Raw genomic sequence first — 19,021 nt, forward strand, 5'->3', positions numbered from 1 at the left:
GGCTGCCATCTTCATCAGGATGCAACCATATCTCAGTTAGGGACAATAGATCTATTTTTTGATCTAAAACTTGTTATTTTACTAAAATAACCTTTGATGATATTGATTTTATGTTAAACAGACACATCTAAAAATCTATGATTCCTGAGTTGTTGCAGAGGTTGTGTTAATTTGTATTAGATTTTTGGGGGGAATTATCCCTCTGACAGTGTTTGATTAAAATAATTGAATGTAACGGTGGACAAAGGTTTTCCCTTTATCACTTTGTCATTACTCATTTGGTGTTTCCCTCTTCCTCAACTCTCTTTGAATTACTACTATAGGTTCCCACAAATTCAAATATATTTTTTATTCCAATTAGTTAGTTCCAAAAACTGCACTTATTTTAAACCATGTGCATGCATGTGATAGAAGTGCACAGAACAGTATCTGCAAAAGCAATACTGCTTCGCATGGAATTCTAAATGGTCTGTATTTATATAGCGATATTCACAACTAAATTCTTCGAAGAAAGATGAAATGATGTATTTTATATTCCAAATATCCACAATTAGATATTTCATCTGCAATGGAAATCTTACTAGGAAATATCTATAATCCATTTGTTACTTTTCATGATTCAAAACAGATATTCAAAATGAAAAACTTTCATTTTTGATGTGATTGTTTATGTATAAAAAACTGCAGTATGCGTAGGAGCATTGTGATCATGGCTGTTATCCTAGCTAGAGATTGCACATGTTGAAAGTGACCAATAAAAAGGAGCGAAGACAGCAACCAGTGTCCTCTTCTCCAAAGCCTCAAAACTTAAGTGAGCCTTGTGAATGTGTGGCGTTTTGTGTGGCGTTTTGTTTGCAAGTTTTGTATGGGGTGCCGTTTGTAAAGCAGCTCACGCTGAAAATAACAGCAACATTTTGTCACATTTAGCATCAAACCATGTTTAAAAAACTGGTGTGAATTTTTGAGAGTCACTTTTTAGCACATTTACAACAATATTTGTCAACTTAGAGATATTTTAAATATTTAAATCCAAATGTTAAATGTTACACTTAAATGTTAAATGTTGAATCTAAATGCTAAATCTAAATGTTAAATCTAAATGTTAAATCTAAATTTAAATGTTAAATTTAAATCTAAATGTTAAATCTAAATGTTAAATCTAAATTTAAATGTTAAATTTAAATCTAAATGTTGAATCTAAATCAAAATGTTAAATCTAAATCTAAATTTTTAATCTAAATCTAAATCTAAATGTTAAATCTAAATGTTTCGGGTGAAACTAAATATTTAGCTAACATGCAAATTCAAATGCCGGTAACAGGAAGTAACAAAATAAAAGCTCGAGGAGGTCATGTGTTTATAGTGGCAAATAACGAATACATTTTAACCGGGGAAATGGACTCTTATTAATATCACGATAATTCTTATCGTGATATTAACTACATAAAATACCAAACACGTTTGAGAAACTTTTTTTGAAGAGTACTTTGAGTTTTTAGCTTCACTTTTATGAAGGACTTATGACCTGTAGCAACTATAGCCAGCCACAAGGGGGCGCACTTTGACTGATCTGTCATGTTTTTCTCACTGCAATGACTTTATCATTTATTTATTAAAAAAAATGTATCTGTTCTAATTCTGCTCATCCCAAAATTCAGATATGGGTAATTAGAAATGTTAAGTACTTTGTTTCCAGTTACTGATATATATATTTTTTCCCCTCTTTTGTCCATAACATCATGTAATTTAGTTCATACAGTGTCACCTTCCACAAATGAAAGTGAGCTCATCAGTCAAGGGAATGAAAATGACAGACTGCAAGAAAGTCCACCGCGTCCAGTGTTAATTTTGGCAGCTATTTTTGATTTAGTCTTAGTCTTAGTCTTTTGATGAAAATGCATATTAGTTTTAGTCACGTTTAGTCATTTTTATCCTTCTTAGTTTTATTCTAGTTTTAGTCGACGAAAACTCATTCCATTTTAGTCTTTTTTTAGTCACATTTAATAGCTACATTAAACTCCTTTTCTATAAAACATATAGCTGCAGCCTAATAGCTTCAAAATATATATTCAATTTTAAATGTGAAAACAGAAGGGAGAGCAGGTCAGACTCCAGGCGAACACTGAAACTGCAGCTTTTTAGAAACCAACTGCAGCTTCTGCTCTGATCAAGAAGCTGCTGCTGATCTCCGATCAACTGAGACCAGAGATACTCTGTGTTTTCACTGTTTCCATAGTTAAGAAGCAGTCAGTCACTGAGAGGCTTCTCCATGTGATCGAGCTCTGCTTTCACTGTGTCTCTCTGAGCGAGTGCGCGGGGCGGGGGGCGGAGCTACGGACCGGAGCACTATCTGGGAGGACACACACACACACACAGAGACACACACACACACTCATACTGATACTTCGTGACGGCCTGATACGATGATGTTTTAAAAATTATTGTGACTTAGTCAACCACCAACATTTTCGTCTCATCTCGTCAACGATAGTTAAAACAAATTTAGTCATAGTTTTTTATTTTCAAAGATTCGTTTTCGTTAAGTCTTCGTCTTCGTCATGGAAAAAGGGTCGTTAACGAATATAGTTCGTCATAGTTTTTTCGTCAACGAAATTAACACTGACCGCGTCAAAGAAGAAGTAGGTTAAAACACTTGTCAAATCTGTACTTGGTTCCCGGGCACTGTGCTATGGTTGCCCGCTGCCCCTCTGCTCACAACACCCCTGAGTACAAGACAGCCTTTTAAAGGAAAGACACTTAAAAAGATGGAATAAGGGTTAAGTTGCAGTTAGATAAAATGAGATTAACATCATTACAAAAATATTTCCCTTTGACCTCCTCTCTTTATGCAGTGCGAAGTACAGTGCCTTCACCACTGAGGGACAGTGAGGCCAGATGTCAGGAGACAGAGAGTAGCACTCGAGAGAGTGAAAATCAAGGCCAGGCAGGGGACCCGAGACAATTGTTTCCATATAATCTGGCAGAATTTGTGTAAGATTTTGTTTTTGCTTCATAGAAATACAGTGTAGATGTTGGTCTATTTACATTATGAACCTCTGATATAAGTCTCTGTCGCTCTCTCGCTCTCTATGGGCTTTCTGCTGAATTTTTTGTCCCTGTTTATCTTTGTTTGCTCAGCCCTGTATATCTGGAGAAAGATGAGGCTCTTGAAGAGGCAACTCTGACCCCTTCAAGCTTTTATTTTGTTACTTCCTGTTACCGGCATTTGAATTTGCATATTAGTTAAATATTTAGTTTTACCCGAAACATTTAGATTTAACATTTAGATTTAACATTTAGATTTAGATTTAGATTTAACATTTAGATTTAACATTTAGATTTGAAATTTAGATTTAGATTTAACATTTAGATTTAAATTTAAATTTAACATTTAAATTTAGATTTAACATTTAGATTTAGATTTAAATTTAAAGTTAGCATTTAGATTCAACATTTAAGTGTAACATTTAACATTTGGATTTAAATATTTAAAATATCTCTAAGTTGACAAATATTGTTGTAAATGTGCAAAAAAGTGACTCAAAAATTCACACCAGTTTTTTAAACATGGTTTGATGCTAAATGTGACAAAACGTTGCTGTTATTTTCAGCGTGAGCTGCTTTACAAACGGCACCCCATAGTTTTGAGACTAATTAATCACCATCATTTTGGTCGGTTGGATAAAATCAATTTTTCAGAGAGGGTCCCCTCTCAGTGTGTCTTTAGTTTAGCAACTTAAAGGGATATTTAACCCAAAAATAAACTCAACACTATGTCGATGGAGGGGTGGGTGAACTGTTTGAGTCCACAAAACACTTTTCAGAGAGTTTCAGGGTTAAACAATGTTGCAGCCAAATACAATACAATTGATGTAAATATAAAATGCCTCCATACTGCTCCTGTGGTCTCATTCAGCATTGGCATTTAAATTCAACTCGAAATTAAAGGTAATTAAGACAATGTTTTAACCCCAAATGTCCTCTGAGCTCCAGGCGTGAACGCAGTTCCAGATGAGGATATCAGAGGATGCCTTAGTCCTTGGGAAAGCTGTGAAAATGTAAAAAGAAAAAAATGGGATCTGCCTCTTTGTTCAGATCTGCCGCAATATTGAATGGGTTCTTAGTCCATGTCCTATCCTTACACAGTTTTGTGGAAATCAGTTGACTATTGACAAGTGACAGGGTCAACAACCATAACCTACTCTGCAAAGATAAAAATATGTGAAGCAATCTCTAATCAAGAGTAACGTACACAAGGTCTCAATATTTGAATTACACTTAGTAATTCAGGTTAGATGTGTGAGTGAATACAAGTACATTTTTAAAGTAACTGGTTTATAAACACAATTTCAGTGTGAAATTATACTGTAAGAAGATTATTTAATAACCCAGATAAATAGACATATTCTAAGATATTATGAGTGATTACAGAACAATCTAGAGTAAACTAGTGTAGAGAAGAGTAATCATAATACTGATTCACAGCAGATCTCAATATCTATAATGAAGTTTTCTCTTTGCCCTTGTATGTTTTTTTTTTTTTCAGAGGATGAACCTGTCATATTTGCCACCAACTCCCTCCAGAGGCGTAAAAAGGGGTTGGGTTTAACTGGGCTGCGCACCACAAGTTCAGGCTCCACCCACTCAAAGAATAAACCAGGTCTTATGATTGGCCTCCCTAAAAACTTCAGACAGATCTCTTCCGTCATTGATGTGGACATTTTACCTGAGACTCACCGACGTGTACGACTTCATAAGCATGGAACCCACAAACCACTAGGCTTCTACATTCGTGATGGGGTGAGCGTGAGAGTTACCCCACAGGGTGTAGAGAAGGTGAGATTAGTTACTTAACTTCAAACTTCCTAACTCATAAGGATATAATTCCATCTTGCAAGCTAACTAAATTGAAGATAAATTGAATATGATACTATTATATAGAAGATTAAACATGTGAAACTGTTTCTCTGTCATGTAGGTTCCGGGCGTGTTCATATCACGTCTGGTACGTGGTGGGCTAGCAGAGAGCACAGGGCTGCTTGGAGTTAATGACGAGATCCTTGAGGTGAACGGCATCGATGTAGCAGGGAAATCTTTGGATCAGGTAAATGCAGAGGAGAATTCCCAAACCAAAGCAAAAGTTAAAATTTGTCACAATAATGTTTTTTTATATTTTGTGTTTGCTGTCTCCAAAGCTGCTTATGAGATAGATTTAATAATTTCTAAGAAAATTACAAATAGCGCACACCTGTACTAATCCCTTTGATTTCTGTCAATCTGCGCCAGCTTGACAGAATTATACAGTATAGAGATTAGTCCTCTATATATGCCTGTTTTTTTCACAGCCATCAATTATTCTCTGGGACAATTGTGAAAATATTGAAAAACACCATCCATCCGTGAAAATCTGCTTACTTGTTTTTGTTTCATTTTTAAAACCCCCAAAAATTGCTAACACATAAAGGGAGAGGAGTGAAAAGACTTTGCAGGGCTACCTTATGCTTAATCTACTGATAAATAATCCATAGAAGGGGAAGTGAATTTACAACTTTATCAAAAGAGAAGAAAAGAGCAACAGGAAGAAAAGTCTTCAAGGTGTAATCCTTTTCAAATTTATGTGATTAACTTTGTCTTCTTTGGGCAATAATCAAACTATTGATCAGATTATGTACTCCCCTTCCAGTGTTAAGACACTCTGCCTGTCATTTCAGGTTACAGACATGATGGTGGCCAACAGTCACAACCTAATTGTGACTGTGAAACCAGCTAACCAGAGGAACAACGTTGTGCATCGTGGGAGTAAGACCTCAATGGGGAACTCTGGTTCTGTAGGCTCAGTTGGATCTACTGGTTCGGCTTTGTCAACTGACTCACCAAGCCCTGCCTCTCAGAGCAACCCTATTACTGCAAGGTATGATATGGACAGGGCAAAATGACTGAAAAAAATACTGTAGGATGCCGTTTTGCCAAAGTTGCAAGAAGAAAATTCACATATATGGACTAAAGAGTTTGCAGTGTTTTCATAGAACTGAATTTGGTAAAAACATTTAAAGCAGCACTAAGTCCATTTTGAGTCTGGATTGTAGTGGGATTTAGCCAAAAGCAAAAGAGAAAATGGGCAAAGTAGTCAAGATTAACAAAAATATACTGCAGGAAACAAATTGACAGCAAACAGATAGATAGCATTTATGTAGAATGACATACATTGTATTTGAATTCTTCAGTGACTCTGACCAGAGTCAAATGAAACCCAACTTTTCTGCTTCAACGTCTCAAAGATTTTTAAAGCACCTTGCAGGATCACTTAAGGTTGGATAGCTTTTAACTCTTGTCCATATACTTCACAGCTAACCTGACAAATGGCACACAACATCACTCACCACAGTTAAGGTTAGGCATTGTTTCTCTCCAGTCGCAGACAACGAATTGCCAAACTGGCCAGTCTGTGTGTTTCCGTGTGTTTACAGTACAGCCTCATTTAACTGTCTCCTGCTATTTTACAACTCTGTTTGAATCATCAGCTTTCCTGGTAGCAACTTTTGTGCAATAGTAGTAGATTTGACCTTGGCTAATTAGTAGTAATCATTCAATATGATTATTAAAATAAAATTATTTATTAAAAACATTTTAAATTATAAAGCTATTAATTAAGAATAGTAAGGAAAATGTTAGAAATTATACGGTTATCAATTAAGAATAGTTAAATAATGAATGAAAACAATAAAATTATCAATTAAGAATAATACAATCTGTAATTATACACCACCATATCGGGGTACCACCCTGGTTATCCAGCTGTATTCATATACATATGCACAAATAATCACAGAATACAAATACTTTAATCACAAAAGGATTAGGGGTGCACCGATTTATCGTTTACTGATATCGGCTTATCGGTAATAAACTTGACTTTCACCGATATCATTGGCCGATGTTCATATTTGTGGTAAAACCGCTGGGCACGTGCCACGGCTGGGGGAGCAGTCGCTCCGTCGCCCTCCTCTCCGCGCCGCCGGAGGCTCAGTGCGCGGCACCGGGAGGTCCTCATCCGGTGGCGTCGCTGGTGCGGGGGCGTTCTTTCTCTTGGACAGCGGGGCGGTGTCCGCGGTCAGCGGCGGCCACTCTGGACGCGTGTCGGGCCCTTCTCGCGGATCACCTCAGCTACGGCGACCGCTGGCGCCTAGCAGCTGACTGAGAAGTGGTGCGGACCAGGGGAATCCGACTGTTTAATTAAAACAAGCATCGCGAAGGGCCACGGTGGGTTTTGACGCGATGTGATTTCTGCCCGACACTAAAAACAGGTCAAACTGAGGAGGGCTTGTTAAGTTATCTTGACTCACGCAGTATAACTTGACGTAAAAAGTATGAGCGTAGCGTCTGTTTAAGTACTTTATTCTCATGTGCATCGGCTCTATTCATTCGTCTCATGCACAGGTAACAAGGGAATTGACAACATAAGTCATACACACAGAAGCCGTAAAACATCTAATAAACGGGCAATACTGCTACCGTAAATCAATGAGAAGTGTGTCTCTATAATGATACTTTAACAGGGCTGTTTTAGACAGGGTAAAAAGGTGCTGTTTTAAATTATCCTTGTGGTATTTTTACCAAAATATGTTACAGTCATTTCATTAAGATCCCAAAGAACCATTTCAACTTGCGGTAAAATGGGCATAATATGTCTCTGTTAAATAAAGTTTAGTTAAATCAAAGATTGTTTCATAAATCTGATTAAATTTGTGCTCATTAAAAGATAAGAGTGATGAAGGGCTGAACATTTTTTAAATAGTGCTTTTTAAATAATGATTTAATTATTTTTCTGACACAAAAGGGTGAATGAATAACAACAAAAAGAAAAGAAACAGAGAGAGAGATATTTACAGGGACTTTACCACTCGGTATCCAAATTTATGTTGTATACCGATCTTTTGATCTATAAAGTCTCTGCAAACCTAGTCGGACGATAACAGTGCTGCCGGAGACGCTCCATCCAGGTGCGAGGCACTTTAAAACATTTCAACACGGTAAACCTAAGTAAGGAAAGTAGCTATTGGCTGTCCTAAAAGTCGCTAGATGTCGCTAAATGACTAAATGGCATAATGTAATGGTCGCTATAGGACGTACAGAAAGTGAGAGAAAAACACCCTAAATATGTTTGGAACTTAAAATAAGCTTTCTTCTACAGAAGCATATTACATTCACTTCACAAAGAAAATTATTCAGTTTTTCTGAGATAATTATCTCGGAAATGCCGAGATAAATGCCCCAAAAAATAAAAAATAAAAGTGAATGGAATACGCTTCCGTATTTTTCTGTTGATTCGTTTTTTTTTTTTTTTATCTTGCCATAGAAATAGGCCATCACTTCTCAAGATGACTTCATGACTTTAACGCTGTATCTAGACCCACATACATAAATCTATTTTGTCCTGTATTGTTAAATGTCAGAATATCAATTTAATCAAAATGATATGTGGGGTGGAACTTCTAGCTCTACGTCCAGCCCTCCTCCTTTATCCGGCCTTGGGACCGGCAAAATGATCCAAAAGAGATACTATGGCAGAGCAAGTTATTTATTTTTTTCGCTTTAAGTTTGGTTCAGTTTTCAGGGCCCTGAAAGCGTTTAGTTTCACCATGTTCACACGCCGGATGTGGACTCTGCAACATGACTCATGACTCATGTTTTCCAGTGACAGTGAAGATACATTGACACTTGCATCCCGCTCTGTAAGCCAGGGCAGGATCAGCTGTGGCTTTTTGCGTATGCGCGATTCATTTGCTGTCTGGAGGACGCGGAGTGTGGGTCTCCTCTCTGCAGCTGGGACTGCTGCGCAAGGCTACTGGGAGACTGACCTCCTGTGAGTGCGCTGGGATGGCGGAGGGGCTCACGGCATCACCCGCTGCTCGTTGAGGACAGTCACTGCAGAACGATACGTGCTTTCACGTCAGTCTCCAAAACACCAGAAAGTCTCTAATATCACGAGAAAAAGTCGCTAGATTTGTCGCTAGTAGCTTTTGAAAAAAAAAGTCGCCATGAGGGTTTGGATAGTCGCCAGATTTAGCGACAAAGTCGCCAAGTTGGCAACACTGTGAAATGCGCGTGGTGGCAGATTTTCCGAAAGTCCAGTGAATGATCGCCGTGGCGACACGAGCTCGGTGGCGCTAGTTTTTCTGTGGCAGCGGGCGTCGGCTGGGCCGGAATAGCGAATTCTTCTCGTGCTATTTAAACGGAATTAGGCCTTGTTCGTCTTCTTCAACAGAATGATGCCTTGTCCTTCTGTAGGGATGAACAGCTATGGCGCAGTTTTGGGGATCATGGATAAGAAAGTCTATGATCTCGGCCTGGAAGTGAGCTTCCTGTGCGCGGCCTTTTCAAGTAAAAATCTAAAATAGTCTTTCAAAATAAGACGCCAACAAACAAAAGTTTGTGGTTGTTGCCTAGCCTGGATGCCCCGACGAATTTAGCCCCCACTCACAACATTTGACGTCGGGAAGTTCGGTCTGGAGTCGCTCCGTTGGGGAGAAATTAAATTTGATTTCAACAAACGTGCCTGCCGCAGGCAGGTATGTCCCAACAGCGTCCCACATTTGTCTTTCTTGGTGTTGTCTTTATACAACATGTTCCGAGGATCATACGACTCACTGTACTTCTCCACTTCAATTATTAATTTAATGTCATCCATGTTGAAGAACTTCTCCGCTGTTTGCTCCGTTAAATGTTGGGTGTGGGGGGTAAATTACGTATTCTCCACTCAAGCCTATGTGGAGAATACGTAGCCCCCTCTCTCTCTCTTTTTATCTGTATCACTGCTTGTGTGGCTGTAGTGGATGGGCAGAGAGGGACATTTAATAATGTCATTGGTCAAATTAAAACTCCAGGACAACAGAAGGGGACTTCAAAGTATGGGATGCATATTTGATCATTTATATCATATAAGATATGTCATCAATATAGTTTAAACTCGTTTTTCAGTGTGTTGCCTGGTGCGAGACGCTCGCGTCAAGCGCAAAAAATAGACTCGACGCCGAAACGATCGCTGCACGGCGCGAGGCAGCCTTGGCGCAGCGCGGTGCTTCAGCCTCCGGTGTGACCCGCACAAAGTTTTAACATGGGAGTGGATGGGAGCCAGCTGTTAATTAAGGCTTGACGCTGCGCTGAAGGGTCGCTTCGGCATCGCTTCAGCATCTGGTGTGAACCCGGCGTTAGTAAATAACTCACAAGGCGTTGCTTAACATACGTCACATACTACGTTGCTCTGATTGGTTGTAGGTCTATCCAATTGAGCGAAGAGGAATTTTATTTCCTGATCAGTTGAAACACGCCCCATAATCACAGCCCAATGGAGCGGTCTCAGACTCACATTCTGACTGGAATTGTGAGTCTGACAACGTCAGGCTAGTTGTTGCCCCCTTAAGCAACTAAATCATCTAGCTAGACCGGGAACGGTCTGTTGAAGTCTTCAGAGAGCAGGGAAATGGCGACGATTTGAGGTGCTCTCCTATATTTATTAACCTGAGAGGAGGGCCTAGCCTCCTTGAGGGGGGTTCATGGGTCAGCCAATGGAATGTCAGGGTTCAACTCTCATTAGGCGGGGCTTAAAAATCAGCAGGGGTCCCCAAAGGATCCCAAGGAAATTTTCCAACACCAGGGGGAGACTCCTATGCCTGCTGGAGATGTCTGCTCCCCCACTCAGAGGAGCACTTTTAGGGTCCATTGGAATGTGGAAACTGGTAGAACTTGTTTCAGCCTGGCCTCGAGGCATCAGTTTTTATTGGTCTTAATGTGGACTCCAACACAACTGTTGTTGCTATTTTAAAAATGTGTTTGAATACATGTCATTTTTGATTCGTTATTTCAAATGCTAAGGAGTTTTAGCAGACATGCATTAATTACATCTGGACTGAATTTTTCATAAGCAAATTTCATTTTCTTTTTTGCACAAAACAAACTGCTTAATGTCCGTAACACACTGTATCTCCAAGATTGATTATATAACCATTATTTTCATGTCATGTGTTGTTACCATAGCAACAGTATTGCAGAGGGTGACAGTGATGACGAAGATGATGATGGCGACATCATTCTGGAGAATGACTGTCTGACACTCTGCGACTCCCACAGACTAAACAACAGTAACAACACCAACCTCAACAGAGACTTACCTGTGAACAGGCAGCACCCCTCCTCCGTGGTGAGGCCCCTCCCACAGAGCATCTCATTGCCTAATAGTGTTGGAGCATCCGTCAGTGACAGCTTTATGATGACGTCCATTCACAACGAGAACACAGCCAGCATCAGTCAGGAGAGCATGAGAGAAGACGGCAACATAATAACACTGTAATCATGATGACAGCTACACAGTAGCAGTGAGGACTTTGGGATGTTGCAACCACAGCTGTATCCATTTCAACAACAGCTCCTTGTCAACCAGATGTCAAACTCAGCAGCAGCCCCTCTGATAGTTGTTTCCTGTTGAATCATGATGACAGCTACACAGTAGCAGTGAGGACTTTGGGATGTTGCAACCACAGCTGTATCCATTTCAACAACAGCTCCTTGTCAACCAGATGTCAAACTCAGCAGCAGCCCCTCTGATAGTTGTTTCCTGTTGACTCATGCTGATCATCTTTTCTGAAGAGGCTGAAAACTAAGTCTTATAGTTAGACTCACTTACAACACCACACACCGATGCTTCTTTCTTTGCTTCAAGCATCGTCTTTTTATATTTATGCTACATGTGGCTGATGGTATGTACACAGCTGCATTGTCTTTTTCTGCAAGTAAAGAAAATCCACTCTAGGGAAATGATTTAAATGCCATTATGTATTAACTGGTCAGTATACTTAGAGAGAGCAGCATAATCAAGAAATAATTCTTAATATTATTGTTAAAGCCAAAGCTCAGTTTGATCTCAACATATTTAGGAAATCATCTCCACCCAAAAATTCTGCTGCTGTGCTTGGTACTGAATTGGTTGTTACGATGTTGTCACGATGTAAGTAACGTCGTGACAACACCGCTGTTAGGAAACGGAAAACTTTTCAAAATTGATGTGAAAACTTCATATTTGTTTCTCTCTTTTAAACTATTTTGTAATTTTTTTCATAATTTTTTTCACTAAATCATTTGTTATAGAATATTATACATGATTTATCTCATGGGTTTTAGTAACAGATCAAAATACTGAAGGGATATTTCTAAAACATGTAGAATTCAAAGATGGTGATCATTTGGTTCTACAACGCAAATTACTGAATGATAATTGTAATAGATAATATATAGCAATAAGGATTTACAGTCTGGCGTACAAATATAGAAACATATATGCTGTGACTCATAAAACAATTTTTAATTATTTTCTGTAAACAGTTTGGGCAGGAGGAGAGAATGTCAAATACACAATAACATACACATCAACCATTAGGAGAGGGTGTCAAAATATGGAGATAAGTCATAAGTCTTTTTTTTACAGATAACACCACCTGTGTTGTGACATAATCATAATCTGAAAGTCAGGCTTCACCATAACATTTAATTTACTTTAAGTATGTAGGCATGTAGCGAGACTACTGTGACGTCAATGCGGGTCATAATCCGATTCGACGCACTCTAGCGTATCGTTTCTGACATAAAGGAACCACAACAAATCGCAGGAGTTGTTTTTTTCCAGAGTTTTTGGGACGTTAGACATGCCAGATACCCAATTAACGTGTAGAAGCACTACAAAAGTGGAATTTTCATAATATGTACCCTTTAAGCGCATACTATGTTAACTAAGTTGCTCATCAGTGATTCAAGCCGGTCTAGTGCCCACTGAGTTATACAGTGCTGTGAAAATGTATTTGCCCCCTTCCTGGTTTCGTATGTTTTTGCATATTTGTCACAATTAAATGTTTCAGATCATTAAACCAATTTTTTTATTGGACAAAGATAACCTGAGTAAATATAAAATGCAGTTTTTAAATGATGATTTCATTTATTAAGGGAAAAAAGCTATCCAAACCTACCCGGCCCTATGTGAAAAAGTCTTTGCCCCCTTCCTGGTTTCGTATGTTTTTGCATATTTGTCACACTTAAATGTTTCAGATCATTAAACCAATTTGTATATTAGACAAAGATAACCTGAGTTAATATAAAATGCAGTTTTTAAATGATGATTTCATTTATTAAGGGAAAAAAGCTATCCAAACCTACCTGGCCCTATGTGAAAAAGTAATTGAATTCTGCTCTCTACCAGAAAAGCCTGAAGGACAATGTCTGGCAATCAGTTTATGGAGTGGCCTAGTCAAAGTCCAAACGTAAATCCCATTGAGATGCTGTGGCATGACCTTAAACAAGCCGTTTATACTATACAATCCTACAATGTGGCTGAATTAAAACTATTCTGCAAAGAAGAGTGGGCCAACACTCCTCCACAGCGATGTGAAAGACTTATTGCCAGTTATCGCACATGCTTGATTGCAGTTGTTGCCGCCAAGGATGGCACAACCAGTTATTAGGTTTAGGTGGCAATTACTTTTCCACAAAGGACCAGGTAGGTGTGGATAGCTTTTTCCCTTAAAAGGTGAAATAATGATTTAAAAACTGCATTTTGTATTGACTTGGGTTATCTTTGTCTAATATTACAATTTGTTTGATGATCTGAATCATTTAAGTGTGACAAATATGCCAAAAATTACAAAATCTGGAAGAGGGCAAATACTTTTTCACTGCACTGTATGTCACTGATCCTGTTTTGTTGATGGGATACATTGTTCACAGCTACATTTGTAGCAAGACATCTATAAAATATAATGAGGCGGCTGTGGCTCAAGAGGTAGAGCGGGTCATCCTCTAATCACGTCGCGGTTCCATTCTCCCCCATTTCTGCATGCAGAAGTGTCCTCGGGCAAGATAATGAACCCCAAATTGCCCCTGACGGCTGTGCCGACATTGTGTGACTGATGTGCATGTGTTTCACATGGATGCACCATATGAATGTATGAAGCACATATTGAGAAACCTGTGTGTGTGTGTGTTTGTATGTCTGTGTGTATGTGTAACCTACAATAGCGCTATTTATACAAATACAAATCATTTATTGTGACATTAAAATGGCAAAAAGCCAGCAAGAGATGGACACATTTTGTTCAAGTCCACTCATAGAAATAACGACTCAAACTAAATTTTTTCTTTGATTGTCTTCAAAAAACGTGTTAACTATTCATTTGTAAGAGAGTGAAGCAGCTAGTGAGCCCTGTTATTTCTTACCTGATGTTTAAAGCAAAAATTATATTGCCACAGTTTAATCCATCAACAGCTTTTACAGGGGAAATATTTTCAAAAACCACAAAACTTGATCTTCAACCCATGAAAGATACAAATATTGGTGTTTTAATCTCTTGTTTTACAGGTGACATTTGTATATTGGGCCAGTGAACACACATTTAACTCTTGTCCATATACTTCACAGCTAACCTGACAAATGGCACACAACATCACTCACCACAGTTAAGGTTAGGCATTGTTTCTCTCCAGTCGCAGACAACGAATTGCCAAACTGGCCAGTCTGTGTGTTTCCGTGTGTTTACAGTACAGCCTCATTTAACTGTCTCCTGCTATTTTACAACTCTGTTCGAATCATCAGCTTTCCTGGTAAACAGAGCTGATGTGGATGCTGTTCAGTGCCAGGAGAAATAAATCAAGTTTGTCTGACCAGAAAACATTTTGGCAGAGGTTTGATGTCAGCAGTAGTTGAACACACACATATAATATTATTTTTCACTTTAATATATGTTAATGTAAATGTAAGATTATGAAAAAAGGGAGATTTCATTAGCAGGGAGATGTTTTTCTGTAAGAGAAGATTTTATAATATGTATAATATCGAGAGTATTTTTCTTATTCTTGTAATTTTAAACTATATGACAAGAGATGCGACAAAGATGAACACTGTGCAAGTGTGTTAACATGAAGTTTCAGTAGCTTAAGTAAAGATGGTATTTTTCAGAGACCAGTGTTTCCCAGTTCTAGTTCAATTAAATTTCTTCTATCATTTGTAATGAATGCATGTTTACATGTTCCATGTTAATCATGGAAATCTTGGAGTGGTTTCCCATCTGAAGGTGTGCATGTCCATCAGTCCAACGTTCACATACTGTAATGCCCTGAGAGGTTATGTGAGTTACATTGTTTTCCTGACTAACAAGGATAGAGATAATGGAGAGAAAAACAACTGAATCTGGGCAAATCTAACCAGATCACCTGTCCCCTGAAGGTCCCAGCCTCAGTGTGTGGCAATGTTGGTGATATGATTAATTGTGAGTTTGTTTGGAAATATGCACCAATACAATAATATCAAGTGAAATGAGAAGGGTAATGAAAATTAAGTGGCTCTTGCTCTTAGACCTTACATTAAGGTAAGGACCGGGCATCAATGTTGTTTAAAAACCTTATATTATTCTTTAGGAAATGTTGTGAAGTAGAACCATCTTGAATGGTTAGAGTAGATTTGCTTAGTAGACACATAAAACCAACCATTAAGGGAACAGTCCAATAGTGTTTCCCAACTACACAGTGAGTGGAGGCAAATACACAGACCCAGGACAAGTTTATACCAGCTCAAAGAATGGAAGGGAAGTGCTTATCTAGCTTCAAATCTTATCTTTAATCTCATATTCATACATTTAATTTATTATTATTAGATTATGAAAATAACAAACTCTTTTAAGAAGCTGTTAGCTGAGGTGTTTCTTAACCAACCACCTGTTGCCAGGTGTAGAGTAACTATATGTGTACTACAATCTGTATCCACTTACTATTAATACTGAACATTCCCTACTGCTTTATATTAAAATAATTTACGTGCCAAATTACAAGTAATTTTGATAATTATAAACTGCTCAGCTATATGCAAAGTATTTGCCATTTAGCTGAGCACTTCCTGCATCAGTCCTCCAATGTAAATGCAAAACAAGACAGTGGTAATTTTATTAAGACTCTGATAAGTTTGAAGGTGTCAGATTGTAGTTGGATTTTCATTAGCAGCTGTAATTAACCGGCTCCTGTCACTGTATCCTACTGTTCTTCTTAGGCTTTTATTATGTTGCCACCTTTCCTTCCTTGTAAGCTCATCTAGCTCTTAGCTACTGTCTACATTGTGTGAGACCTAATTCTATAAGCGGGGGCATTTTATATATTTTGATAATCTTCAATGAAACTACTCATGTCAACAGTCAAGCTAAGATTCCTCAGAGATGAAATTACTGAACTCCTCATCTGAATCTGGATAAACTATCAAAAAAAACAGACTGTTCCCTAATGATTGGTACCGTGATGGAGTAAATGTAAAGAAATATTTGCTTTATAAATAAACTGTTTAAATAGTAAAAATGTTATTAAATCCACTTTACATTGGTCTTCCCTTAACCACAGTCTTTCTTGAAAAGCAAAACAGCACATAAATGTGACATTAAGTAAAATGAGTTTTAAATGTGGCTTTTGAAGTTGGCCGCACCTGTGATTATTTTTTGAAAGCTCCTGGCCATTTCTAAACAGTCTACACAGAGGACCTACCAGACTGTAAAGCAAACTATCTTGTGGTTCAGTTTACCAATGTAACATCTCCCTTGATCCACATTGCTGATGTGTGAACAGTCTGTGATGATCACGTCAATATCATGTCACTGTGCTGCTGTTTGTAGCCTGTTTCCATCCTGACAGCAGGTCAGTGCAGAGACATCTTGGTCACTGTCCACTGACTGTACAAGCTTTTAGAAAACAAATGAAGTGCCTTTCTGAAGTAAGGATATATTTGTCAAATTGGATGTCATGACCTCTGTGATGTGCAGCTGAAGCACCTCAGTGCAGATGTTTGTGTCCACAGAGATGATGATGGATCAGAGGCAAAACTAACACTGCACTGAACTTCACACAGGTGGTTTCTATGGGATTCTGTAACTTATCTATTAATGTCATTTAAGATGAAATATGATGATTACATAATTATTATAAAAGGTAATAAATCATTACAAGGTATAAAGAGGATAATGTTGTTTCTGTCATTCTTACCTTTTGCCTTTTTTTTAAATTCTTCATATATTAAATGAGCCTGGAGAGACATGGATGAGTACTGCAGCTTGAGTGGTTAGCATATTTGTACAACTGCAAGATAGTAATTTTAGTTCTTACTTTCTTCCCTTACTCATTTTACCTGTACACAAAAGAAATGTCTGCTCTCTCCATATAAGTGACACAACACTGCGTCATACATTAAATAATGTCAATGGATTGGATATAGGCCTATAAGCAGCATAACTAACTAAGACTCCAGCCCTAACTATAGGATTTATCAAAGAAAAACGTTCAAAGTCTTACCTTTAATGTAGAATTGGGGTCGGCCTCCCAAACCCAGATTGGGAGCTGGTTCCACAGTAGAGGAGCCTGGTAGCTGAAAGCTCTACCTCCCGTTCTACTCTTACAGATTCTAGGAACCACAAGAGAACCTGTATTATGGGATCGAAAGTGATCTATTGGTACAATGCATTGTTATGAGTTCTTTAAGTAAGATGGGGCTTAATTATTAAGGGCTTTGTATGTAAGGAGCAGGATTTAGAAATATATTCTTAATTTACATGGAGCCAATACAGAGAAGCTAAGACAGTATTATAGTGATGTCTTCTAGATCCTGTCTCTACTTTGAATTCACTGGAGGCTTCTTCACAGACTTACTGGGACATCCTGATGATAAAGAATTACAATAATCCAGTCTGGAGGAAGAAATTCCTTAAAAGTGTAGTCCGGATAGGGTCTAATAGACAAGTTGGTTGAAGGTCTATTTTTAAGCATGTGTTTGGGAATTATACAATGGAACTAATCTCCTCTGATTTACTTTCTCTTTTTTTTTCAGCAGGGCAGACAGTGTCAAGGGTGGTTTTTAAAGAGGCTGCTGTACAATTAACAAAGTTATCAACTAGTGTGGGAGTGAGTTCTAATAACTTTCCTTTATTGAACTGACACTTGGATGTGAAGTTATTGTCAGAGAAATAATTTACTTAGATTTGTTTACAATATTATCTGATGAACACCAACTATGATAGAATTGCTGTCCAGAATCGGTGTACTTAAAAACTTTAAATTCAAATGTATTTAAAAAATGGTCAGACATAATAGGGTTTGTCAGAACAAGATAAAGACTGTGATGGAAACAGTGAGGTGGTTAATTCCCATGTAGAATTAAACTAATTAGGGTTAGCCCATTCCATAGTAGAAATTGTTTTTCAGTGTTTGTTTAATTATACTGTTTGTATCCTTCCTATGCTGAGCTGTCCATCATTCTTGAATTAGACATAATGCATTAAAGTCAAGGTAAGAACAAATATTGACATATAGCAACTTGAAACCTTGCATTTTTCATGCCTTGTCTTCTATGTAAGCAAAACACCAAATTAGTTTATTATCAGTATGTCTGAGTAGGTGTGTGAAAAGTCTCCAGTTAGTCCAAAATCACAAGTGATTACAGGAACAAAAAGAAGATAACATATAACTCCTGTCTTAGCTTTAGCATAATTGGCACCCTGTGTAATTCAGAATAGAATTCCAAATTTGGCTCCTTCCATACAAAGCCCTCAAAGATTAAGCCCAATCATATATTATAGAGCTCATGTCAACCTGTTATCCAAATACATCACTTCACTCTCTAAATATGGGCTCATGTTTGTTTCCTAGATTCTGTATAAGTAGAATGAGAGGTAGAGCCTTCAGCTACCAGGCTCCTCTCCTGTGGAGCTAGCTCCCCCTCTGGCTATGTGAGGCAGGCACCATCTCTGCATTTAAGGTTAAACTTAGAACGTTCCTTTTTGATAAAGCCTATAGTTAGGGCTGAATCAGGTGAGTCCTGAACATCCCGTAGTTATGCTGCAATAGGTCTAGACTGCTGGGGGAACTCCAATCATGCCCTGAACACTTATTTCTCCCTCTCTCCCTCTGCTATCGTAATCACATCATTACCTCTTTAAATATCATTAACATTATCTTC

General features: G+C 38.1%; 1 protein-coding gene across 1 annotated transcript in view; it reads left to right on the forward strand.

The window, feature by feature from the left end:
• The window catches only part of pard6a (par-6 family cell polarity regulator alpha), a 35,833-nt gene extending 18,808 nt beyond the window's left edge, over positions 1-17,025 (forward strand). Inside the window, exons 3-6 of the mRNA XM_062390374.1 lie at positions 4,547-4,836; positions 4,979-5,104; positions 5,712-5,911; positions 11,035-17,025. Of these exons, the coding sequence (XP_062246358.1) occupies positions 4,547-4,836; positions 4,979-5,104; positions 5,712-5,911; positions 11,035-11,347 (929 nt within the window). The 3' untranslated portion in view covers positions 11,348-17,025. The remainder of the gene's footprint in view (positions 1-4,546; positions 4,837-4,978; positions 5,105-5,711; positions 5,912-11,034) is intronic.
• Positions 17,026-19,021: the final 1,996 nt, after the last annotated feature.

Source organism: Platichthys flesus, chromosome 6 (genome assembly GCF_949316205.1).
Source record: "Platichthys flesus chromosome 6, fPlaFle2.1, whole genome shotgun sequence".
Lineage (NCBI taxonomy): Eukaryota > Metazoa > Chordata > Actinopteri > Pleuronectiformes > Pleuronectidae > Platichthys > Platichthys flesus.